At 44.2% G+C, this 27600-nt stretch overlaps 1 protein-coding gene across 1 annotated transcript; it reads right to left on the bottom strand.

Annotated features, from left to right (window-relative positions):
- Positions 1 to 7778: 7778 nt before the first annotated feature.
- On the bottom strand, positions 7779 to 10035 carry TRMT12 (tRNA methyltransferase 12 homolog (S. cerevisiae)). Its single transcript, XM_012001153.1, has one exon. It carries the CDS (start codon positions 9877 to 9879, stop codon positions 8533 to 8535), a length of 1347 nt encoding a protein of 448 aa, XP_011856543.1. The 5' UTR covers positions 9880 to 10035; the 3' UTR covers positions 7779 to 8532.
- Between the last annotated feature and the right edge of the window lie 17565 nt (positions 10036 to 27600).

Raw genomic sequence — 27600 nt, 5'->3', positions numbered from 1 at the left:
GTACCCTGAGAATCTCTCCTCCCAGCATTTACTAGAATGCAAGTTGTTATATGAAATGTTGTATGTTGTGTGTGATTATTGGATAAATGTCTATCCCTCTCATTAGAGTATAAGGTCCATGGAGTCGGATTGAGTCTCGTTTTGTTGGCTATTTTACTCCCAGTGGTTGCCACAGTGTCTGGTACATTATGGGGCCCCAAAAACATGTATGAAAGGGCAAGAAGAGAGAGAAGGGAAAAGAGACAAAACAAAACACTCCAGCCTGTGGTCTAGTAGCTAAGCTTCTGTGCTTTTATGGCTACAGCCTGAGTTAGATTCTGTTCAGGGAACGAATCCCATTATTGAGTATCTATTACTTCGATTAAAAAAAAAAAAAAAGACCAAAGGCAGTCAGTCCTTGGAGTCATGGATAAATTAATTTCAAGAATGAATGAAGTTTTTATTTCCACAGCATTTTCACTGGATGGAAGCATTAACAAACATCTGAAAAAAAGAATTGATTCAAGATGCCCTGTTTTGGGTCGTATGAGCTCTGTGAGCATTCCTGCTCAGTTTGTATTTACTCACCTCTATTATATATGTCTCATTTATTTGGTTAATCTAGTACTCAGAATATCAGGTAGAAATATTTGTCTGTAAGTTAAAAAACAAAATTCCCACAGTGACTTAAATAGACTAGGGGGTGGGGTTGCAAGTTATTTTACTTATTTTTTTTCACATGACAAGTTCAGAGATAGACCTATTTCAGGGCTGTGTAGCTGATCAGAGATCCCCTTAAGAAATCAGAGTCCTACAATGCTGCTCTGCCAGTCTTAGCATGCTTGGAGAGATGGCTGCTACATCTCCAGGGTCAGAGACCCAAAGCCCTCCCTGGGGACCTCTGCCTGCAGCTCCTTGCCAGAACTGGTTCACATGGCCACTATCTGTGCAAGAGAGGCTGGGAAATTTAGTACTTGAGTTTTCCAGCTTCTCCTTTTTAAGAGAAAGGGGAATTGGGATGGATACTGTGAGTCAATTCTGGGCTCAGTGAAAAGGTTCTTGGGATCAACTTGGAGAATCTGGAGAAGGGCCTACAGGAAACACACAATGGTAACTGTAAGATTCAAGAGAAAGTTTCAATGAGACAAATAGCTTATCTTGGAGAAGAGGTTAAGGGGCCCTCACTTCCTCTGCCTTTACCTGGTTGATCCTATTCAAAATTGAGCTCTAGGACAGGCACCATGGCTCATGCCTGTGATCCCAGCACTTTGGGAGGCTGAGGTTAGAGGATCACTTGAGCCCTAGAGTTCAAGACCAGCCTGGGCAACATAGTGAGACCCTATATCTATAAAAAAATTTAAAAATTATGACTGGGCACAGTGGCTCACACTTGTATTCCCAGCACTTTGGGAGGCTGAGGTGGGTGGATCGGATCACTTGAGGTCAGGAGTCCAAGACCAGCCTGGCCAACATGGTGAAACCCCATCTCCACTAAAAACACAAAAATTAGCTGGGCATGGTGGTGCAGGCCTGTAATCCCAGCTATTTGGGAGGGTGAGGCAGGAGAATTGCTTGAACTCGGGGGGTGGGCGCGGGTGGGGGAGGTTGCTACTCAGAAGGTTGGGGCAGGAGGATCATTTGAGCCCAGACGGTCAAAGCTGCAAGTGAGTTTTTTTTTGTTTTTTTTTGTTTTTTTTTTTTGGTGGGGGGACAGAGTCTTACTCTGTCACCCAGGCTACAGTGCAGTGGTGCGATCTCCACTCACTGCAACCTCTGCCTCCTGGGTTCAAGCGATTTTCCTGCCTCAGCCTCCTGAGTAGCTGGGATTATAGGTGTTTGCCACCATGTCTGGCTAATTTTTGTGGGGTTTTTTTTTTTTTTTTTTTTTTTGAGAAGGAGTCTCGCTGTCACCCAGGCTGGAGCGCAGTGGCATGTTATCAGCTCACTGCAACCTCTGCCTCCTGGGTGCAAGCGATTATCTTGCCGCAGCCTCCCGAGTAGCTGGGACTATAGGCGCCCACCACCACCCCTGGCTGATTTTTGTATTTTTAGTAGAGATGGGATTTCACCATCTTGGCCAGGCTGGTCTCGAACTCCTGACCTTGTGATCCGCCCACCTCAGCCTCCCAAAGTGCTGGGATTACAGGCGTGAGCCACTGCACCTGGCCAATTTTTGTATTTTTAGTAGAGACAGGGTTTTACCATGTTGGCCAGGCTAGTCTCAAACTCCTGACCTCAGGTGATCCGCCCTCCTCAGCCTCCCAAAGTTTACAGGCGTGAGCTGGGATTACAGGTGGGAGCCACCGTGCCCAGGCTGCAGTGAACCTTGATTGCGCCACTGCACTCCAGCCTGGACAACAAAGCAAGACCCTAAAAATAATAAATGCAGCTCTGGTGTTCCTTCCTGTAGGAAATGTTTCCAACTTCTTTCCTTTTTTTTTTTTTTTTTTTCCCAACAGCTTTGTTGAGATATCATTCATATACTACAAAACGCACCCTTTTAGTATATATGTTGCTGAAGCAAGTAGGGAAGTTCACCCTTTAAAAATATACAATTAAATAGCTGGTTCATATATTACAGAGTTGTGCAGTGATCACCACCATCTATTTTCAGAACATTTTCATCTTCCCACAAAAGAAGCCCAGTACCTATTAGCAGTCATTCTCCAGTCTCCACTCCCCCCAGCACCTGGGAACTGTTTCCTCGATTTGCCTATTCTGGCCAATAAATGACCTTTTGCAACTGAATTCTTTCACTCAGCATAATGTTGTCAAGGTTCATCCAGAAACCATGTATCAATACTGCATTCCTTTTTACAGATTCCACTGTATAGATATGACATTTTGTTTAACCATTCATCAGTTGATGGACTTTGGGTTTCCACATTTTGGTTATGAATAATGCTGCTACAAATACTCATGTACAAGCCTTTGTGTGGACATATGTTTGCATTCTCTTGGGTGTATATACCTCTATCACATGTCTTATTTGGTTAATTCACTGCTGCGTCATATGATAACCCTATGTTCAACATTTTAAGGAACTGCCAAACTTTCCCAAGTGAACAGGGTTGGATCTTTATTTTAAACATTTTAAATACTTGTGATCATTTTAAGTAATAGTTTAGTTTGAAAATGACTACTTTTACAGCTTGTGCAATATAAAATGGCTGTACCCTGAGGCTCTTCAGAACGATATACACGATTTTGTCACATGTGTGCCCAGGGTAGGAGAAAATGAAATTTAAATTCTACCATTTTTAATTTCTGTTCGTGTATGGTTTTGTTTGTTTTTTGTTTTTGAGACAGAGTCTTGCTCTATCGCCCAGGCTGGAGTACAGTGGCGCAATCTCGGCTCACTGCAACCTCCACTTCCTGGGTTCAAGAGATTCTCCTGCCTCAGCCTCCCAAGTAGCTGGGATTACAGGAGCTCACCACCACACCTGACTAATTTTTGTATTTCTAGTAGAGACAGGATTTTGTCATGTTGGACAGGCTGGTCTCAAACTCCTGACCTCAGGTGATCCATCCGCCACAGCCTCCCAAGGTGCTGGCATCACAGGCATGAACCACCACACCAGGCCTATTTGTGTATTTCAAAGGCACATATTGTACTCATATATTAGTTAACTCATATAATTTTTTAAAATTACAAAGTTAATAAAGCAGCTCAAGTTTGAGGGAGTTTTAAAAAATTACTAATTTTTAAAAAATCACAATATCGCTATCAAGTGGCTGCATTGACTGGCAACTAATATTGCAGCTTGCATGGGAAGCCTTTAGAGCTTATACAAATTGCTGGACTGAAATGACAAGGACCCCATGAGCCTCCTGAACCCTTCAGTCTTTTTTCCTTGGTTCCATAAGATGCTTCTTCCCAACCAGGGCAACCCAGCAAGTCCTCAAAGAAAATTGAAATGTAAATGAACATGCTTAAGTAGAGAAAAAGCTTAAGGGAGGCTTCTGTTCTTCCATTCACACATTAACTCCTGCTCATTCTTTTAACACTCCCTTAGGCATCCCTGCTCCCACCTTCCCAGTCACCCTGTCCAATCCTCAACCCACATCCTCAAATGAGGGTGGCTGCCTCTCCTATGTGTGCCCATAAAAACCCATATTTCTATCTAAGCACTTAGTAAACAGCATTGACATTGTTTTCTCTGTATCCGTGTCACCAGAGAGTGATCCCATTGTGGGCAGGACTCAGTTTTATTCATCTCTATGTCACTGGCTCCAAGCACTCTCTCTTAATGGAGAGAGTACACAGTATCTCCTAATTAACCAGTGAATGACTTTTCAAAATAATGACATTCTGCCTCAAATAGGCCAGACATACAGCAACCCCTCACAGCCAAATTGGGAAATGGTGGTTCATCATATACAAAGACTGATAGAATGAAGTGTGAAAGGAAAATAAAATGTCAGACCCCAGGCTGGGCGCAGTGGCTCACACCTGTAATCCTAGCACTTTGGGAGGCGGATCACCTGAGGTCGGGAGTTCGAGACCAGCCTGACCATGGAAAAACCCTGTCTCTACTAAAAATACAAAAATTAGCCGGGCATGGTGGCACGTGCCTATAATCCCAGCTACTCGGGAGGCTGAGGCAGGAGAATCACTTGAACCTGGGAGGCGGAGGTTGTGGTGAGCCGAGATCACGTCATTGCACTCCAGCGTGGGCAACAAGAGTGAAACTCCATCTCAACCACAACAACAAAAAAGGGAGACCCCAAACTTACTATGCCAAAGGGAAAAGTGAAGCTTGGAAACTCAATCATGCAAAAAAACTGCCTTTCCTTTTGCCTAAACACAGCTGCAAGATAGAAGGTTACATATCTCCTCAGTTGGTCTCCCTTACCTTGACAATGTAAACAGCTTATCTTCACAGATACAGCACAAAGACAAGACTAGAAACCATCCCTCTGCCCACCCCAGACATATGCAGATGTGCTGAGTCCAGACAAATACATAATTGACTGTTCCTCTACCCCACTTCACATGTAACGTGGATTCAGTGAGTACTAATCAAAGCCTCATAAGAATATGACCACCTAACTCACTACCTACACTCCTTTTTGGTTTTTCCTCTACCCCTAGCCCTCCTACCGTCACTTTCCCCTTTAAATACTGAAGCCTTCAAAATCCTCTTTGGAAAAAGTGCAGGCCACAGATCCTACTATGACTCGTGTCTTTTTCCCGTGTGTCCTCGACCTTGGCAAAATAAGCCTCTAAACTGATTGAGACCTGTCTCAAATACTTTTTATTTCACAAAAGTATTCACCACTCAGTGAGTCACGATGATGACAGCTTAACATATATTCATTTACACCTAAGAACTACCCTATAGGATATGTACAATTGTTTACCCTAATGTACAGATGAGGAAACTAAATCTTGAGAGATTCATAACTTGCCTGAGGTCACACAGAAAGTAGAGGAGTCAGGAGTTGAATGAGTGGAATCTAAATTCTATGAAGGCATTTGGGAGGCCAAGGTAGGTGGATGACCTGAGGTCAGGAGTTCGAGACCAGCCTGGCCAACATGGTGAAACCCTGTCTCTACCAAAAATACAAAAATTAGCCAGGCATGGTGGCAGATGCCTTAATCCCAGCTACTCAGGAGGCTGAGGCAGGAGAATTGCTTGAATCTAGGAGGTGGAGGTTGGAGTGAGCTGAGATCGCTCCACTGCACGCCACCCTGGGCGACTCCATCTCCAAAAAATAAAAATAAATAATATGAAGGCAGAGCCATGTCAGTCTTTCATCACTGCACACATAGGGCCCATATATGTTTACATTTTATATATATTATATATATATGAAGGACGGAGAGCACAAGCATGCAGGAGCCCAACAACTGTTGGTCGAATGAATTCAACTGGCCACACCTGACATCAGCTATCTATCCAGCGCTTATGGCAAAAAGGAAAATCCTGAGTCCCCAGACTGACTCTCTGGCTCATCTTCCCCATTGTTTCTCCTTGTTCCCTTCCCACATTGGCTTAACCTCCAGGTTGCTATCTTTAGCATTAATGTGAGGACAGCAAGCCATGGGCACACAAGTGAGGAAAAACCCATTATGTAAAAGAGGAGATGATTGGCTGGGCATGGTGGCTCATGCCTGTAATCTCAGCACTTTGGGAGGCCGAGCCGGGCACATCACGAGGTCAGGAGATCGAGACAATCCTCGCTAATTCGGTGAAACCCATCTCTACTAAAAATACAAAAAAATTAGCCAGGTGTGTTGGCACATGCCTGTAGTCCCAGCTACTTGGGAGGTTCAGGCAGGAGAATCACTTGAACCCAGGAGGCAGAGGTTTCAGTGGGCAGAGATTGCGCCACTGCACTCCAGCCTGGGTGACAGAGCGAGACTCTGTTTCGAAAAAAACAAAACAAAACAAGAAACAAGAGAAGATGATTAAGGTAACACAGGAAGGCCACTCTGTGAGATGGGAATGGAAATAAGCAGGCTGTTTGCTTTTGTGGTGGGATCACATGCTGGCTAACATCTAGTGCTTTTTAATCCTTACAACAGTCCCCCATCTTCAACACATCTCTCACTGCTTCCTCTATTCCAAACTTACCTAATGACAACATACCATTTTCTGAGGATTCAAACTTTTGCATCTGTTATTCTCTTCTACTAGTGCCTGTTTCTACCTGCAACCTGCCCATCAAAATCTTACCCAGTTTTCATGAGCCAATTCAAACACTACCTCTGAAGACTTCCCTATTCAGTTCTGAGAACTCTTCTTTCCCATCTTTGCATTCCTATAACGTGCTACCACTTCCATGGCACCTATCTTACTGCACTCCAAGTTTTTCTTTGAGTACCTTTGTTATTTTGGCTGCTAGGTTGTGGGTTCCTCAGAGACAGGAACTCTATCTAATGGATTGTTATGTTTTCTGTGGCTTCTGTATATAATAGGCACTTAATATTTGTTGGATAACACAAACAGCACCAACCTGTCCTTACTGCTACTGTTGCAAGAGAAAGATGAGTAGCCATGCCCAAATCCAGTCAGCCAAATGTCAGGTACAATCATATAAGGCCACACTTTTCTATATTTCCTTCACCTAGCAAATCAGCCTAGATAGCTTTAAAATACACCAAAACAAAGCTCTGAGTGGTAATCAACAATTAGTCACCCAGGGCCATGCGTGGTGGCTCACACCTGTAATCCCAGCACTTTGGGAGGTCAAGGTGGGCAGATCACTTGAGGTCAGGAGTTCCAAAACAGCCTGGCCAACTGGTGAAACTCCATCTCTACTAAAAATACAAAAATTACCTGGGCATGGTGGTGCACACCTGTAATCCCAGCTACTTGGGAGGCTGAGGCTTGAGAATCGCTTGAGCCTGGGAGGCAGAGGTTGCAGTGAGCTGAGATAGTGCCACTGCACTCCAGCCTGGGTGACAGAGCAAGACTCTGTCTCAAAAAAACAAAAAAGCAAACAAACAAACAAAAAACAACGAACAATTAGTCACTCCAATGGCAAACCATCTTTTATGGCAGACAGCCATAAAATAAGGTGAGGCTGGAAATGCTCTGCAGAATATTTCACATTCCCTATAGCTTCTTAGGTTGTCCCTCGTGTTCTCAGCCACGGTAGGAAGATGAAGAGGGAGTATGAGGCCTATACAAATCTAAGATTTTAATAGGAACTTTAATAGCTATTAATTGGCAGCTATTGCACAAGCTTGAGGCTAGAAATCTAGATTCCCTATGATTTAGAACAGTGATTCGTCCTCAGCAGATGAGCTTTTAAAAAAAAGAAAAATAGACTGGTGATTCTTAACCATATTTCTACCACAACAAATCAAATTTATAAGACATCCCCCCACAATCATTTAGGAATGCCACAGTAAGGGAATGTAAATACACTAAAATATTTTTTGTTCCCTTCTCTCTCTAATTTAGTCATAATAACAAAGCACCATCATGTTAAGGACTTAATTCTGATTCCATTGCTTGGTCTGTCAATTTTATTTATCATATCCATCTACGTCCCATTACCACCACCCTAGTCCAAGTTACCATCACCTCAGACCTAGACAACCACAGAAGCCTCCTCACTGGTCTCCCTGTTTCCATCTTGGCCCTCCTCCAGTCAATTTTCTATATGGTAGCCAGAGCAATTTGGAAAAAGTACTGTGTCTTTCACTCTTAAAATAATCAATGTCCTGTGTATAGCTGCTTCATAAATAGCGATGTGAGACAATTCAAAGAAACTCTCCTTTTGCAAATAACAAAACCCGAGGCCAAAACATACTGAAACTTCAATTCCAGAACTGAGGTCAGAATTTGGAATTCATAATTGCACAACTGAGCCTCATTTCAGTGGGCCATGCTGCTTCTCCCAAATAGGTATTTCATTTTCTATGTTATCAATGGAAGACAAATGAAATAATTTGAATTGATCTAGAGCCTGCTTTCAGGGCTACAAAATATGAAAAAAACTGATCACCAGGGGACAAAAGGGATGACAACCTCGACTGAACTGATACAGTAAGGACCACTCGCACATGGATCCCATGTGTCCCAGGGTCCACCTTCTCTAGCCAACTGAAGGACAGGGGCAGCATTCCAGATCCAGGACTATGTGATCCACATGGGGAGCGTAGGATTTCACTGGTTGGATGTGCAGAATTTGTGTCTTCCACGGTTTCCCATGCACCTGCTGAAGAAGAGTGGCGATTCGAGTTTCTGCAGATTCTGCCCACCTTTGCCACTCTGGCTTGGTGGCTGGTGACAACATTTTTCCCCTAGTATCCCTGGTAGCTCCATTTTTCCATTGGTTGGTGGTAATTTGCTGAGGATACAGCCAATGTTCTTTCTCTGTTTTGCTGACTTCAAGAGGCTGAAGATTCTTCCCTGGGAAAGATTCCACATTTTGGTGGATATGCAAAATGCCTCCAGCATCTTGCCGTAACACTTGGCAGGCAATGGGCCAGCCTTCTTCAGAGCTGGGAATCAGCCCCAGAATCACCCTATCTGCAATATTTGAGAGCTTCAGTTTTCTGTTATCTCCAAAGTGTATTTGGCACCGATCTGCTACTCCATTGATCTCAAGGTTATTTCTCAGAGCAACTACAGCATGGGGATTCCACTCACAAGCATGGACGAAGGCAGCACCAGCATGAACTAGGAAAGGCAACGTAAAATAACCAATCCCTGCATAGAGATCCACGAGCACTTCTCCAGCACAGGACAAGGATGCCACTCGAAGCTTCTCAGTGATGTTTCCGAAGGAGAACATACACTGGGTCACGTCAAACTTATAAAGGATACCATTATCCACATGCTCTACCCAGCCATGGTCACCCAGCAACAGTGTCACTGCAGGAGTTCGAGTGCCATCCGGTGATACCCGCCCGCGTTTTGCCAAACGCTGGACGCCAAGTGCGGAGGCAACGGTCTCCCAGAGTTCCGGTCCCAGATTTTTCCACTGATTGGCTTGGAAACAGTCTTCATTCAGCAACAAAAGATTACCATGCCGTTGCCATGATCGGGGCAAATCAGCCTCCAACTCGGCTGACCACTTGACTCCCCGGCCCTCCACCCAGCGACTCACCTCAAGACACAATTTTTGGGCAGGTGAACAACCCTGGGCCCTCTTTGAAGGAACAGGATCCGGGAGCCGCGTCAACATACAGGCACTGCCTGGGGCAACACGATTTCTCAGCTCCTGCAGGTGCTGCTCTGGAAGCGTCTCTCCCAGCACTGGTAGCGCCACCCAGCCATCCGGCATCTTTTCCACACGGTGCTGTGTATCAAAGAGTTTCTGCCTCTCGAGATATTCTCTGTATCGCTGGGTAAACCGAGGCTCAGTCACAACTGCGACAACAGCCACCGGCTTCCCACTTTCTCTCTCCATGTTGCTAACGACCACATTCTCTCCCATCACCTCAGCGATACTCCATCTCCTCAGAGTGGGCTCACCAGGCTGATTAAATTCTGAGTCTTAATAAGGCAGCCGGCCGCTCACCCCGCCATGCCGGTGCCGGAAATGACGTGCAAAGAGGCAAGCACTAAATGTATCGATGCGATTGCTGGAGAATGGCGTCGGCTTGCCGGGGAGAAGCTGCGGCCGCCATTTTTCTTATGGTCAACCATTACTTTTTTTCAGCCTGGGAGGAAATTTATAACAGGGAATCTTATGGACTAAAAGACTTCAAATTGGTATTTTCCAGAAACCTCATGCACTCTCTTCAGTGCTGCTCATGAATTCAAAGAGAAAAATGAACATGAAATTGTCAGAGGCGCGTGAGCCAGAGCAACTCCGTCTTAAATAGGAGCTAGGTAAAATGAGGCTGAAACCTACTGGGCGGCATTCCCAAATGGTTAAGGCATTCTAAGTCACCGAATGAGATAGGAGGTCGGCACAAAATACGGGTCATAAAGACCTTGCTGATAAAACAGGTTGCAGTGAAGGAGCGGCCAAAACCCACCAAAACCAAAACAGGCACGAGAGTGACCTCTGGTCGTGCTCACTGCTGCACTCCCAGCAGCGCCATGACAGTTTACAAATGCCATGGAAACGTCAGGAAGTTACCCTATATAGTCTAAAAAGGGGAGGCATGAATAATGCACCCCTCGTTTAACATATCATCTAGAAAAAACCATAAAAATGGGCAACAAGCAGCCCTCATGGCTGCTCTGTCTATAGAGTAGCCATGCTTTTATTCCTTCACTTTCTTAATAAACTTGCTTTCACTTTGCACGCAGACTTGTCCTGAATTCTTTATTGCATGAGATCCAGGGACCCCCTGTTGTAGTGGATTGGGACCCCTTTCCTGTAACAAAATGATTATTTGAATTTGGAGAAAGCTTTCCCATAGCCTAATGCTGCGCTCAGGTTAGCATCAGCAGCCACCTTATTTGCTGAAAGTGAAGAGTCAGACAGCTTCTTTGTTCCCTTTTCATGCAGATATAGTCATCACCATTTCACTGTCCTTTGGTCCAAGAAACAACTATTTGAAAGTCAGAAGGATCTGAGTTCCAATAAATCATATCACCCCTCAAAATTGTAATCTTCACTTATAAAATGGAATCTAATCTTCAGAAGATTGCTATAGTGAATAGAGATGTTATAGTGCCTCAGACAATAACTAGTAAAGAGTAGGTACTTAAAAAGATACAAAGTAACAAGTTGGCTAGCTCAGAGGTACTAAATACCTGTTGAAATGCTTCGATATGACTAAAGAAGACAAAGGGGAATTCCCTATAGACTAAATCAAATAGTTGGATATAAGAACTGTAAAGAAACCCTATCACTTCTACTTCACTCCCACTGTCAGAGGAGTCCAAACCAGAGTGACTCCATCTTGAATAAAATCTAAATAAAGCAAAACCTGCTGGGTTAAGTATTCTTAACCAGAAAGTTAAGTATTCTCCATCATAAGACTGAGGCAGGAGAATAGGCTGTGGAGGCAGGAAACCTAAGGCTGATTCACACTGACTTCCTAGAACTAAATCAAAAGGAAAACCTCAACTTTCTATGCCTAAGTAACAAAAAGGACTAGAGGTTACTCCCTTTGCAAACCTGCTTTTCTGCAGGGCAAATGGAAAATTGAAAGTACCTCTGATTGGTTGCAGAAAGCCACCAATCAATCCAAATACCCACTAGAGGTTTCCCATTGACCACTTGGTGTGCACTCCATGCAAATGAAATAATGACCTGCAATCAGACGTTTGCATAGAAGTGCAACTTTGTAACTTCACTTCAGCCTCTGATTGAAGGCCACTACTTCACTTGCATGGGGTGAACACCAGGTCACCAATGGGAAACCTCTAGTGGGTATTTGGACCCCAGAAGATTCTGTAACCTGGCTATTGAGCCCCTAGATAGGGGCTGCTCCCATCCTGTGGAGTGTACTTTCATTTTCAATAAATCTGGTTTCGTTGCTTCATTCTTTCGTTGGTTTGTACATTTTGTCCAATTCTTTGTTCAAGATGCCATGAACCTGGACACCCTCTACCCGTAACAAGACCTTTTGGTTGAGGGAACAAGCTAATGATTCTTACTCACTAAACAAGACCCAGAACTTAAGGAAATGTCCTGATGTCCTGATATCTTGAGAACAGAAAGCATTCTTAGTTTAAGAATAGGTTTCTCTTCAAAGATAATAATATATTCATAACTTTTTGCTGAAATCAATAGTTACACAGAGAATAACACCACTAATACTCTGTCACAAGCGGATCACAAGCTGTTGTACTAAAGCACATGAGACCATTATTCTTAGCTAGCTACATAATTTTTGGTGTGGGGTCCTCCTCTTGCTTTCTGAGAACACCCTACTCTGTAATAGAGTAGTCTTTAATAAACTTGCTTCTTTCACTGTGCTCTGTGACTGGCCCTAAATTCTTTCCTGCCTGAGATCCAAGAACCTGCTTTTTGGGTCTGGAACAAAATTCCTTTTAAGTAACATTTCCTGTGGCAGCTTCCAAGGACTTTATTGAGGTGAGACTTTCAACCCAAAAGAAATAGACTGCGCCGCACCAACTGACTGACTTTGGTAAGCAGGGGAATATATTTTTATACCGATGAAGGACAAGGACTTATCTAAGATTGAGTTTGAGGCCTACTTGGGAGGGTTAAAGGCCCCTCACAGCTGAAAATGGGTTCAGCACAATGGGATGTTAACCATTATTCACTGTGGATCTGTCCTCCTTGTGCTCTCTGTAAGAGCTTTCCAAAGGCTGCCACTTGCCAGTTTCCTGATTGCTTTCTCCGCTCTACTGCTGCTTTATGAGAGAGGTCTCGTTGAACCGGTCCTGAGGTTTTTAACTTTCCTTTTCCTTGTTTGTCTTTGGGTTATGGGCCATTTGCCTGTCTGTTCTGGCATGTTGCTAGAAGACACTGGGGACAAATGACTCTGCAATATTTACTTTCTCTAGATATAGACCACTTAAATGAATTGTTTATTGTCTCTCCTTTTCTGCAAAGATTACCTGGAATTTCGCATTTACAAGTTTTAAATGAAAAGGTCGAATGTGAAAGTTTAAGCCTGGCAGTAATTATACCAGTCCCCTGTAGGTGAACTGCTCCAGGATGGAAAACTGGAGATTGCTTTTCAGCAGTTCTTTTTCATCTCCTTGCTAATGGAATGACTTTTGCTTTTTGGTTACAAATGGCAAGGCCATGTAAATCTTGTCCTGCTTGCCACTACTGACCTGAACTTGGACATTCCTTTGTAGACCTTTGTCGTTTCCCTTCCCTAGTGAAACATTTCTTTTTCTGAGTCCCCTATTGTGGTCTTTACTTTTGATTACCTAATAATCATTTGGTTTCTGTGTCAACTTGGACAATTCTTCCCCGTGGGTTTAGGGACAGCCTTTACTTTCTTCCTTTATGTGGCTGAGAAACAAAGAACAGCCCTGAGTCTTCTTGTCTAGAAACAGGGATACATCCCTTGACCCATGGCATATTTTTCTAACCAATTGGCCATGTGGCTTCAGGATGACTCAGATGTTTCAGGGAAGTTGCAACAACTGCTCTTCTCGTAGATGAAGACAATAAATTAACTTTGGGACAACATCTGGAAGTTTTGACCCCACACCAAATAACAAGAGGCCCTGGAAGCTAAATGGCACCAATAGATGAGTAGGGGGTAGTTATTAAAGTATCAGGCTTTATTGCTAAATACTCTTGATATAACTCTTAAAGTATAACAGAAGAACTTAATCCTGGCGACCTATCTACTTGGATCCACAGGCACCCTAGATCATTCATGTACACAAGCTATGGAACAAATTTACTCCAGCTGGCCAGATTTAAAAGATGGGCTACTGGGGCCGGTGTAGTGGCTCACACTTGTAATCCCAGCACTTTGGGAGGCTGAGGCAGGCAGATCACTTGAGGTCAGGAGTTCCAGAACAGCCTGGCCAACATGGTGAAACCCCATCTCTACTAAAAATACAAAAATTAGCTGGGCATGGTGGTGTACACTTGTAGTCCCAACTACTCGGGAGGCTGAGGGAGGAGAATCACCCAGGAGGCAGAGGTTGCAGCGAGTCAAGATTGTGCCACTGCACTCCAGCCTAGAGACAGAGCGAGACTCCATCTCAAAAAATAATAATAATTTAAAAAAAGAATTAACACGTACATAAACTCCAAGTATGGCTTCCTGGTGTTCACGCTCATGCTGCTATTTGGAAATAATGGGGACTCTTTAACTGCTAAGGGCTCCCCTATAGAACATTATTTCGGAATTTTAAATCTACTAGATGCTTCCTCGCTGCCTAAAGAAGTTGCTGTGATTCACTGCAGGGGACATCAAAAGGAAAACTCCAAAATAGGCCACGTGCGGTGGCTCACGCCTGTAATCCCAGCACTTTGGGGGGCCGAGGCGGGCGGATCATGAGGTCAGGAGTTGGAGACCAGGCTTGCCAACAGGGTGAAACCTCGTCTCTACTAAAAATACAAAAATTAGTCCAGTGTGGTGGTGCATTCCTGTAATCCCAGCTACCTGGGAGGCTAAGGCAGGATAATTGCTTGAACCAGAGCAGTGGAGGTTGCAGTGAGCCCAAGATAGTGCCACTGCACTCCAGCCTGGGCAACTTGAGCAATGCTCCATCTCAAAAAAAAAAAAAAAAAAAAAAAAAGAAAGAAAGAAAAGAAAAAAGAAAAAAAAGAAAAAAGAAGAAAAGAAAACTCTAAAATAATAAAAGGGCATTTTTCTTTTATTTTGTAGATGCTACAGCTGAGACAGCTGCATTTGAGGGAACCAGTTAATCTGGTAGGCATGTTGGTGCCCACTGCCTTGGTGACGATAAAGCTAGAGCATGGTTAATACTAGAAAAGAATAAAAATGGGCTAAAACCCATGGGTTAACTCCAAACACTTCCAGATGGCTGATGCAAATGACAGATGATATGTCCCAAGGGCTGATCAATGGAAAATAGTTAAGTATTGGCATGGCTCTACTCATTTGGGAAGAGATTTCTCATTTCAATTAATATGGCTCATCTGTTTATAGGAAAATACTTTTTTTTTTTTTTTTTTGAGATAGGGTCTCACTTTGTCACCCAGGCTGGAGTGCAGTGGTGCGATCTCAGCTCACTGCAACCTCTGCTTCCCAGGTTCAAGCAATTCTCTGCCTAAGCCTCCCGAGTAGCTGGGATTACAGGCGTCTGCCACCACGCCCAGCTAATTTTTGTATTTTTAGTAGAGACGGGGTTTCACCATGTTGGCCAGGCTGGCCTTGAACTCCTGACCTTGTGATCCACCCACCTCGGCCTCCCAAAGTGCTGGGGATTACAGGAGTGAGCCACCGCGCCTGGCCGAAAAGACTTTCTTAGAACAGTAAAACAAGTGACTTGGGCCTGTGAATTGTGTGCCCCCCTAAAAAACTCAAAGAACCAACCTTTACCTACTCCACTAGTAAAGCCTGTTCAGCATAGGGGATCATACCCAGAAGAAGATTGGCAAACACACTATACCCAAATGCCCCCATGTAAAGGATTCCAATATTTATTAGTGTTGGTTGACACCTTTCTTTACCTGTTGGATTGAAGCTTTTCCTATCTGGCTTGAAAAGTCAATCAAGGTTTCTAAATTTTCATTTAAGGAAATGATTCCCAGATGCAGGTTGCCTAAAAGCTTATAGAGTGATAATGGCCCATCTTTCACAGCAACAATAACCCAAGACACAGCATCCGCTCTAGGAATTCAATATGGTCTTCATTCTGCATGGAGGCCAGTCTTAGGAAAAGCAGAAAGGGCCAATCAAACTCTAAAGAGGACCCCTGCTAAGCTCTGACAGGAAACATCAGAAACCTGGCTGTGTCTATTGCCTGTGGCCTTGCTGCAAGTTTGGGCTGCCCCAGTGGAAGGCTGTAGCTCAGCTCTTTTGAAATAATGTATGGAAAGGCCTTTCTGAAAGAATTGTGGATTTCCTAGTAGATATAGATACTTTCAAATTACAGAATTATGTTGCCAACTTAGGTTATGTGCAAAAAGCTCTTCTTGAATACAGAAATGGGAGACTTCCTTCCTTCACTAAGGAAAAAAATCCTACTGTAATCCAGCCAGGAAATGGGGTCCTGTTAATTACTTGAAAAGAATGGTCCCCAGTAGATCAACTTTCCCACAGTGGAAAGGACCCTACTGAGTAAGTACTCCTTAGTACCTCAACCGCAGTTACACTTCAAGGAAGAAGCAGCTGGGTTCATTGATCTTGAATTAAGCCTGTTTCTTATGAAGTCCCACAGGCTGCTGGAACGTAAGAGACTGATTCCACTTATTCCTGTGAACCAACCAGTGATCTCTAGCTCCTGCTCAGAAGAAACAAGAAAGATGAATAACATAAAAATCTGGATTAGTATCCCAGTTCAGGACATATATTGGTATTAGCTAAGAGGCAATCTCTTTGCTGAATGGGCACAAACTCCAGCCTCCCTACACAACCAAATGGATCACCAGGTGTGCGGAGAACTACAGCTCTCCTCCACCGTGGTGCTGCCATAACACATCCCGCCAGCCAATATGAGTTCATGGGATCATCATTATGATTGGAATGAACATCCATCACGTTTTCCCATGTACTACAAAAACAAAGGGTCCAACCCTTTCATTTCTCACAATGAAACAAGGAAGCATCTTTTTGGTTTAATGAGGAAACAGCTAAATTCCACCCTGCCCTGTCATGCTGTGCATGATGGACTTGGGTGGATGACAGCTGTCCAAGTGCTGGTATCAAGCATAGTACCTCTATGCTTTGAAAGAGACAGTAACAGTTACAAAGAGACTGAGACCCGTAATATGGGAAGGTTACCACCCAAAAATGTAATCACACCCTTGTAAGTGATCAAGTGTGGATGGGATGGCAGAATAAGTCCTAGCCACTGGTTGCCTGTCTTTCTCCTTGGGGTTGGCTATGGGCATGTCGGTCTCACGGCTGGCCATATTTACCTTGTAATTGGATTGGAAGATGTACATGGGGTCATCCTTATCTCCCAGGGCATATCCTCACTAAATGAGACTCTCTCTCATCTAACTGGAAAGTTGGGATATCTCATCACAGGTGACCAAAGTGGTCTCCTTGGTGATTTTTTTTTCTTTTTTTTTTTTTCCAAGAGGGAGTTTCACCCTTACACCCAGGCTGGAGTGAAGTGGTGTGATCTTGGCTCACTGCAACCTCCGCTCCCCCAGGGTTCAGGCAGTTCTCTGCCTCAGCCTCCAGAGTAGCTGGGATTACAGGCACCCACCACCACGTCCAGCTAAATTTTTGTATTTTTGGTAGAGAGGAGGTTTCACCATGTTGGCCAGGCTGGTCTCGAACTCCTGAACCCAGGCTATCAACCCGCCTTGGCCTCCCAAAGTGCTAGGATTACAGGCGTGAGCCACTGCGCCCGACCCTCCTTGGTGGTTTTACTCGAGGGCTATATTACTGCCAGAGGCAGCTGTAATGGATGTCAAGTGGCAAGTCGAATCCCTATTCCAACATACAGCTACAGCTTTCAGTACGACACAGCATGCTATTATCCTACTAACTGAAGAGACTTCTCAAATTAGACAGGTAGCGTTACAAAACAGCATGGCTTTGGGCATTTTAACAGCAGCTCAAGGGGGATCTTGTGCTATCATCAAAGTGGAATGTTGTTTGTATATTCCATACCATTCACATAATATTACTCAGGCCATGAAGGACTTAGACACCCTTATCTCTGCTGTTGACACACTGTCAGTTGACCTCATATCAGGGTGGTTCCAGCAATTGTCTGGTTCATGGAAAACCTTTTTTTTTTTTTTTTTTTTTTCAGATGATTGGAACAGATTCTGTTTTGTTGCTATGGAATGTATTGCTGTTGTAATTTTTGTGCAAGAAAACAAGGTAAACCTGGCCGGGCACAGTGGCTCATACCTGCAATCCCAGCACTTTGGGAGGCGGAGGCAAGCGGATCACCTGAGGTCAGGAGTTTAAGACCAGCCTGGCCAACATAGTGAAACTCCATCTGTACTAAAAATATAAAATTAGCAGGGCATAGTGCGACACAGCTGTAATCCCAGCTACTCGGGAGGCTGAGGCAGAAGAATCACTTGAACCTAGGAGGCAGAGGTTGCAGTGAGCCGAGATCACGCCATTGCACTCCAGCCTGTGTGACAAGAGCAAAATGCCATCTAAAAAAAAAATAAAAGAAAAAAGAAAAAGAAACAAGGTAAACCTATTAAATAGCTTCTTCAAATTGAACACTTACTAATTTTCCAGATTTCACCTTTTGTTGAAAGTCACAATAATGATTGGTCCTCACCATGCCAACACTTGCTGAGTGAACTCCTCTCCAATCTAAATACAAGGGATCCCAATGGTTAGGGAAGAATATCATTGCCCCTGTTCAGCTTGAAGACATTTCTGAAGATGGACCTCTGTTCCTCTGTACTTAGAATTAAGGATCCCCTTATAAAAGGGAGGAGGAAAATATATCAGAGGTGTCCAAACCAGAGTGACTCCAGCTTGAATAAGGCCAAATGAAGTGAAACCTGCTAGATTCCATTCCCAGGAAGTTAGGCACTCTCCTTCACAAGACCTTTATGGTTGAGAGAATAAGTTAATGATAATTGCTAAGTAAACAAGATGTAGAACTTAACAAAAAGTCTTGATGTCCTGATATCTCAAGACCAAAAAGTATTCTTAGTTTAAGAATAGGCTTCTTATACTAATAGACAATAGGTTTCTTATACTAATAGATAATAGTATATCCCTAAAATCCTGCTGAACTCAATAGTTACACAAGAAGATAACATCAGCCTGTCACAAGCTGATCACAAGCCTTTATAATAAAGCACATAAGTTCATTATTCTTAGCTTTCTTTCTTTTTCTTTTTCTTTTTTTTTTTTGAGACAGAGTCCCGTGTTGTCACCCAGGTTGTAGTGCAGTGGCATGATCTCTGCTCACTGCAACCTCTGCCTCCCAGGTTCGAATGATTCTCCTGCCTCAGCCTCCTGAGTAGCTGGGATTACGGGTGCATGCCACCACACTTGGCTAATTTTTTATATTTTTGGTGGAGACAGGGTTTCACCATGTTGGCCAGGCTGGTCTTGAACTCCTGACCTCAAGTGATCCACCTGCCTTGGCCTCCCGAAGTGTTGGAATTACAGGTGTGAGCCACCACTCCTGGCCAGCTCCCTTTTTATATAGCATTTTATTTGTGTTCACAGTCCTACTCTTGCTTTTTTTTTTCTTTTCCTTTTTTTTTTTTTTTCTTTTGAGACAGGCCTTATCTGTCACCCAGGCAGGAGTGCAGTGGCGTGATAATGGCTCACTGCAGCCTTAACATCTCAGACTCATGAGATCCTACGGCCTAGTCTCTCTAGCAGCTGGGACTGCAGGTATGCTACCACTCAGGCTAATCTTTTTGTTTTTAGTAGAGATGGAGTCTCATTACGTTGCCCAGGCTGGTCTTGAATCCTGGGCTCAAGCAACTATCACACCTCACCTTCCAAAGTGCTGGGATTATAGGTGTGAGCCACCGTGCCTGGCCTCCTCTTCTTGTTTTCTGAGGATGCTCTACTCTATAATAGAGTAGTCTTTAATAAACCTGCTTTTTTCACTGTGCTCTGTGACTGGCCCAGAATTTTTTCCTGCGAGAGATCCAAGAACTCACTCTGTGATTGGTTCCAGACCCCTTTCCAGTAACAGTTTGAGCAATAAAAGTAGCCCAGGCTGGTACCAAGCACTGATGGCAGATTCATCAAAGGTCAGGACCACCTCCACTCAGAGTCCCTTCTGTTGGATGCCGATTTGTCAACCAAAATATGTCTGACACAAGTCTCAGTCAATGTAGAAGTTTGTAACGTTTAGAAGCCAATGTAAGGCACATACCAAAAGAAGGCAACACAGAAACCACAGAAACAGTCTGTGATCTGTGCGTTTCTCCAAAGGTGATTTTGTGGGCTTCAGTGTCTAAAGGGGAAGAGTAGGCTGGAGGGGAAAGAGGGAAGGTCCAGTCACATCACAGAATCCACATGTTGCAAGAGACAAGGAGCAGGTGGGGGAATAGTCAGTTGTGTATTTGTTTATGCTCAGTAAATCGGCACTTGATAGATAAGGTGGACATCGAGCAGCTGGAGATATCTGGCCTTTTATCGGTAGCATCTGCTTAGGAACAAAAGAAAAGGCAGCTTCTTGCATGACTCGGCTTTTGGCTTATTCTTTTTCCTTTTGGCAGGCTAAATTGAGGTCCTGAGATTTTATTTTCCTTTCATAAATGAACAAATGAATGAATGAATGAATGAATGAGTGACGGAAGGAAAGAAGAAAATGCTGAGGGAAAAATAGTTCACGTCCCAAAGCAGTGGTGTAGTTTTAAAATATGGACACTAGATGGAAGCAGGCACCTGCACCGAGGCAGCTGAGGCTGGTGAGGAATGTGCGGTACTTGGCCTTCGGCTGGAAGGGATGTCCAGGGCTCCTCAAGGGCCCCACAGGTTTTTGTCTATGCATCTCCATTAAACATCCCTTATGGCCGGGCACGGTGGCTCATGCCTGTAATCCCAGAACTTTGGGAGGCCGAGGCGGGCGGATCCCCTGAGGTCAGGAGTTCCAGACCAGCCTGACCAACATGGAGAAACCCCGTCTCTACTAAAAATACAAAATTAGCAGAGCATGGTGGGACATGCCTGTAATCCCAGCTACTCGGGAGGCTGAGGGAGGAGAATCAGGAAGCGGAGGCAGAGGTTGAGGTGAGCCAAGATCGCGCCATTGCACTCTAGCCTGGGCAACAAGAGTGAAGCTCCGTCTCAAAACAAACAAACAAAAACCCAAAAACATCCCTTACTGACAGGACAGTCAGGTTCGTGAGTGTGTTTGGCAACAAGTAATGGAAACTTCAACACAATTTCCCTTTACAGCAACACCAGCCCTGGACCCCTTTTTACTGGATTGGTGCAAAAGTAATCACGTTTTTTGCCAATACTTTTCATTAAAGGGGTCCAGGGGAAGCATCTGCCCCATGGACTTCCGCCTGCCTCTCGAGGGCAAAATGGGTTCCCATGGCTACTCCTGACTACTGGGGAGGCTGGAAAATGGTTTGATTTTACCTCTCGGTCCCTGTAATCAAGGACACATGAGGGAGAGTGGTGAACACTAGCCAGTAAGTGGCCTTTCTCTAGGCAGTTCATGAAAGGCCCTGGGAACAACAGAGCCTCTGGAGCGGGGTTTACATTAAAGACAGAGAGGAGAGGAAGAGCAAAGATCAGCAGCTGGGAAAACATGTGAGCCAGACAGGCGAGGTTAAAAGAGACTAGGGAGAGCTGGGTGAGGCTGGGTGCTGTGGCTCACACCTGTAATCCCAGCACTTTAGGAGTCTGAGGCAGGCAGATCACTTGAGGTCAGGAGTTCAAGACCAGCCTGGCCAACATGGTGAAACCCTGTCTCTACTAAAAATACAAAATTTAGCTGAGCATGGTGTCGGACGCCTGTAGTCTCAGCTACTGAGGAGGCTGAGGCACGATAATCACCTGAACCCAGAAGGGGGAGGTTGCAGTGAGCCAAGATCATGTCACTGCATTCCAGCCTGGGTAACAGAGAGCACAACTCCACTCGTCTCAAAAAAAAAAAAAAAAAAAAAGGGGGGGGTTGGGGGCTGCTGGGCAGACTCTTGCTACCTTCACCTTCACCCAGGAGACATATTTCTGAAAATTTGGATTCAGATTTAGGATCGCCTTCTTCAAGAAGACATTCCAGGATTTTCTTTCCTTTCTGTCCCATCTCGGTTGACTTCTAGGACAGTTAAAAAAATAAGAAAAAAGAAAAGAAAGCTTTAAAATTATGTAAAATAGTGGCACTGAGGAAAACAATGAATATTCAACAAGTGTTTGCCATGTGCCTGGCCCTGATTCCGCTGCTTTATATTAATTAAGTTTTCTAAGGTTTCTGTGAGGTATAGACTATTCCTAGTCTTCTTTTGGAAATATTTATTTACTTATTTTTAAATATATTATTAAGTTTATTTAATTACAACATATGTCAAATGTACTGAAAATAATATAGTAGACACATTCCAAGTTTTAAAGCATTTTCTTTTTTAAGACAGAGTCTCACTCTGTCACCCAAGCCAGAGTGCAATGGTGCAATTTCAGCTCACTGCAACCCCACCTCCTGGGTTCAAGTGATCCTCCTGCCTCAGTCTCCTGAGTTGCTGGGATTACAGGCATAAGCCACCATGCCCGGCCCGACAACGTGATCTTGAAGGCAGAGTTTACTTGTTTTACATTGTGAATCGTCACCACATTTTTGTGATTACAGTGACCAAGCTGCAGCACGCTATGGCTGTCCCTCCAGCAGGGCCAAGTGTGGGCTCATGCCTGCTGCGGGCTCTGGCAGGTGCTATGTCTTGTTGGCTCAGGCAGCTGGGCTCTGGAACATGGACAACTGCATCGCCCTTGGCAGCAAGCACTGCAGTGACTACCAGGGCTGTCAAGGTCCTTGGTATTATCTCTCGGTCTAGGGGCAGGTAGCACTGAGGGCCTGGCTGCAAGTGTGTTTGTCACGCAGGGACGGGCCGTGGGCACTTGAAGGCTGGTGCCAGCAGCAGGAGCCAGGCATGACTTCAGAAGCCAGCAGAGGTCACTTTTGTTCCTAACTTTGTATGTGTAATTTTGTATTCTTTTTCTTAAACAGGGCCACAAATGTTTAAGTTCAATGCCCCGTCAAACCTGGATCTGCTCCTGGCTGTTCTGGGAATGGCATGGGGGTGCTGGAATAAGGGCCTGAGATTGCACTGTTCCCTCAACCTTAACAGCTCAGGGAGTCCCAGCCAGCAGTGCAATAAGGAATGTGAGAAGCACAGGCCACTCATGCATTCTCTTGATTGTGAGTGGACACTTAGCCCCTACAGTTGGAACAAGTAGTGGCTGCCTTATTTTCTATAATTCAACTTTATTTCTATCTCAAGGTGACCTTCCTCCTGGCTGATAGAAAACTGACCTCATCCCCCTAACCTCCTACACTTTTTTTAAGAGACAGGGTCTCACTCTATTGCCCAGGTTGCAGTGCAGTGGTGTAATCATAGCTCATTGCAGCCTCAAATTATTTGGCTCAAGTGATCCTCCCACCCCAGCCTCCTGAGTAGCTGGGACTACAGGTACCTGCACCACCACACTGGTGGTTTAAATTTTAAATTAAATTAAAAATTTTAATTTTAAATTAAAAATGTAGTCAACTTTTTTGTGTGTGTGTGGAGACAAGATCTTATTATAATGCTCAAACTGGTCTTGAATTCATGGGCTCAAATGATTTCCTCCCACCTCGGCCTCCCAAAGTGCTGGGATTACAGGCATGAGTCACTGCATCTGGCCTGACCTCATTGCTGGACTTCTCTCCACTGAGGGCTGGGCCATAGTTATGCAAGCCCCCCTGATACCTGAGATTTTGCTGTGATTTTAAGATTTTGATGATGCCAAACTGTGGAAGGATGGTGGGTGATCAGCTGTGATTACCACTGTCTACATCTGCATGGCCTTTAAGCGTTCCTCACCACACTTGGGTCAAGGGACTTTCAAAGGAGTTTTCCTGCATTTCTGCCTGCCCAGATAAACCCAGAGACTATATTGGGATGTAGGACCTACTTCCCTCTTCAGCCAGGAACTATAGACCTTTCTCATCCCTCATTTCCCCCATCCCAAATCTCAAATCCCCATCCCAAGCAGAATTGTCCTTTCTTCATTTTGTCCCCAGGCTTCTTGTCAAGACTTTTAGTTTGTCCCTGGGATTCCTTAGTGATCCTGGGGATTAGGCTTCTGGGAAAAAATTTCAGGAAGATGTGCAGGCTATTTCTAATTTCTCCTGTTACATCCATCCTGGGGTGACGAGCAGGGAGCAGGCCACAAACATGAATGGCAACAAAGGGAAAAAGAATAACTGGGAAAAAGAAAACAATGTAAATTAATACTCCAAAATATAGCCCAAAGCATATATTTATTCTCAGTATTTTTCTCTGGCCTTGTCCCATGAAAAACCTTGCATTCTATTTCACTTAATCTGCATTACAGCTATATTAGTCCGTTTTCATGCTGCTGATAAAGACATACCCAAGACTGGATAATTTATAAAGAAAAAGACGTTTAACGGCCTCACAGTTCCACGTGGTTGGAGAGGTCTCACGATCAAGGCGAAGGCAAAAGATACGTCTTACATGGCAGCAGGCAAGACAGAATGAGAGCCAGGCAAAAGGGGTTTCCTCTTATAAAAACATCAGATCCTGTGGGACTTATTCACTACCACAAAAAGAGTATGGGGGAAACTGCCCCCATGATTCAATTATCTCCCACTTGGTCCCTCCAACAACATGTGGGGATTATGGGAGTCACAATTGAAGATGAGATCTGGGTGGGTGGGGACACAGCCAAACCATATCAACAGCCCTGTGAGCTGAGTTTTATACCTGCTCTATTAACAGTGAAACTAAGCCCAAGAGAGACCAGGTAACTTGCACAAGACCACACAACTTGTGTGTGGGTCTTAACCCAGCCTAGGCAATCCTCCTGTGGTGATGGTGGTGTATCGTGTGGTGAGGGCAGGGTTTGGGGCTTATTGCTATGGAATCTAGGGAAAATCTTGTGTTAGAGAAAGACAGAGCTGGGATTGTGGCTGTACCAGCTCAGCCAATTCATAACTGTGTGATCCTGGGCACATCACTTAAATTATCTGGGCCTCAGTTTCTGCATTAGTAAATTTACAAGGTAGAGCTACATTCTCTGGGCCCCAGTTTCCTCACAAGAAAATTTATAATGCGGAACTGGATGGCTTCAAATGCCCTTTCTAGTCCAGAGGTCTTCTGGCCTCCAACCACATTTTAAATTTCCATTACCAAAGCAATGTCCCTCAAAATGATCCCACTACCTACCTACCTACACACACGTGCACACACACACACACACACACCACACCACACACCACATAGACCCTGTCAGAATCTAGGGAGCATGCTTAAAAAGTTAATTCCTGGAATCACCGAAGATTTAAGCAAGTCTGAACACAAATCTCTGGGGGTAGGACACAAGAACCTGTATTTAACAAGCTACATCTCAGACAATCTAAAATGTACCTTGTGTTACTGACTTGAAGCAAGGTAAGATTTTGTGTTAATGACTTGAAGCAAGGTAAGATTTTGTGTTAATGACTTGAAGCAAGGTAAGATTTCGATAAGGGGAGAGAGAAAAAGAACATCCTAGGAAGATAACTGGTTTGAGAAAAGGTCCAGAAATGGGTGTTTTGGGGGAAGTGAATAGACTAGTCTGACTAGAGAGATAGTATTAGATAGTTGCAGAAGTTAATCTGGGAAAACAAATTGACCAAAGCCTGAGACAGAATGTACTTTTTTAGTGATGGGAGTGTTCATGTCCATTAGATAAAATGTCCTTACCTTGGCAAGGACAAAGACGCAATTGCATAATCTAAGCCATTCTCTAGGCTCTAAGCCTTTCTCTTGGTTGTGACAGGAATATAATTTTATTTCAACCATTAAAAAAGCAACAGGCAGACATTTTTCTCTTGCAGAGTTGCATTTTCATGAGCATATTTTAGTGTGGCTTCTCCTCAGTGCCGATTATTGAAGAGTCATCTCACCCACAGTACATGCCTTCCAGATTCTGGTGTAATGGTCATGAGCAGAGGGACTGCCTGGATTTGAGCCCCAGTTGTGCCAACAACCAGGATGCCTTAGAGAGGCCATTCAACCTCTCCTTCTTGCAATTTCCTTTTTTTTTTTTTTTTTTTGAGACAGAGTCTCACTCTGTCGCCCAGGCTGGAGTGATGCCATCTCGGCTCAGTGCAACCTCCACTTCCCAGGTTCAAGCAATTCTCAGGCCTCACCCTCCTGAGTAGCTGGGATTACAGGTACCCACCACCACGCCCAGCTAATTTTCGTATTTTTAGTAGAGATGGGGTTTCACCACGTTGGCCAGGCTGGTCTCGAACTCCTGACCTCATGATCCACCCACCTGGACCTCCCAATGTGCTGGGATTACAGGTGTGAACCGCTTTGCCCAGCCTACCTTCCTGCAGTTTCTACACCTATAAAATGGTGATAATATTACTAATCCCCAACTCATAAATTTTTGTGATTAATTGAATAGAGCAGATGAGCTCTTAGAAGATGTTACTTGCTATTATCATCTCCTCATAGAGAAGTCTAGTTTATTTTCAGCTCTATCTCAGGAAATAGCTCTCCCTGGATTTCTCATAATCATCTCTTCTCCTGCCCAGTGGGTCCTGTTTCATATAGGTGCCTGCAGCACTCTCTTCTCTAACCAAAATCATGAAGATGCTTCACAGGGCCTGACCTAAAGCAGAAAGGGAGATAGAGGGGGGAAAATAGGTGAGCCAGGGAGTCATGACTTCACGAGTGGTTTTATATTATTTTCTTGCCACATCTGTGTGGATGGACATCGTGGTGTGTGGACTTGGCATCAGGCACACCTAGCCATACCCTTACGATCAACACTGGTTGAGTTCCTACTCTATAACAGGCACTGTGTTAGGCAATGGGGACGCAGAGGAAACAAGGTAATCATGTACTTGGATTTTTAGGGAGATTCTTGCGGGTAGGATTCCATTTCTGCCTTCATTTCTCTCTCTCTCTTATTTTTTAAGAGATGGGGTCTTGCTATGTTGTCCAGACTGGCCTCAAACTCCTGCGCTCAAGTGATCCTCTTGTTTCAGCCCCCCGAGTAGCTGGGACTACAGATGTGAGCCACTGAGTCCAGCTCTCTGTCCTTGTTGCTTTCTATTGTGTTACCTGGGGCAAGTCACATAAACACTTTGTGCTTCAGCTTCATTTTTACATTGGTGTTAATAATTGAGCTGATATTATAGGGTTATAAGAGAGTTAAAAATGATAATGTATGAAATCTTCTGTATAGTTCCTGGCACATTAGTGAATGATCACAAATTTCTGGCCACTTCTCTGTTCCTCAGAGGTTACAAAAAATATTCTGCCTATTATTGCTTCATCATCATCATCAACACCATCACTGTCATCATCATCCCAAGACAAAATGGATAAGATTTTCTACGTCTATGTTCATCAGGGTTATTGGTGAATAGTTTTCTTTCCTCCCTCCCTCCCTTCTTTCTCTCTTTTTCTTTCTTTTTCTCTTTCTTTCTCTTTCTTTCTTTCTTTCTTTCTTTCTCTTTCTCTCTTTCTTTCTTTCTTTCTTCCTTTCTTCCTTTCTTCCTTTCTTCCTTTCTTTCCTTTCTTTTCTTTCTTCCTTTCTTTCTTCTTTTTGATGAAGTTTCACTCGTCACCCAGGCTGGAGTGCAATGGTGTGATCTCGGCTCACTGCAACCTCCGTCTCCTGGGTTCAAGTGATTCTCTAGCCTCAGCCTCCCAAGTAGCTGGGATTAGAGGCACCCACCACCACGCCTGGCTAATTTTTATATTTTTAGTAGAGATGGGTTTCGCCATATTGGCCAGGCTTGTCTTGAACTCCTGACCTTAGGTGATCCACCCACCTCGGCCTCCCAAAGTGCTGGATTACAGGCGTGAGCCACCATGCCTGGCCAATAGTTTTCTTTTCTTGGGATATCTCTGTCTGGCTTTGATATCAATGTAATGTTGGCATCATAAAATGAGTTTGGAAATGTTCTTTCCTCTTCAATTTTTTCAAGGTTTGAG

Source organism: Mandrillus leucophaeus, unplaced genomic scaffold (assembly GCF_000951045.1).
Source record: "Mandrillus leucophaeus isolate KB7577 unplaced genomic scaffold, Mleu.le_1.0 Scaffold650, whole genome shotgun sequence".
Classification (NCBI taxonomy): domain Eukaryota; kingdom Metazoa; phylum Chordata; class Mammalia; order Primates; family Cercopithecidae; genus Mandrillus; species Mandrillus leucophaeus.
Note: the sequence above shows the minus strand (reverse complement) of the source record. Positions and strands in the feature narration are given on the sequence as shown.

Bases quoted from the DNA above. Each gene is read 5' to 3' on its own strand.
- TRMT12 (XM_012001153.1), bottom strand. From the start codon at position 9,879: ATGGGAGAGAATGTGGTCGTTAGCAACATGGAGAGAGAAAGTGGGAAG.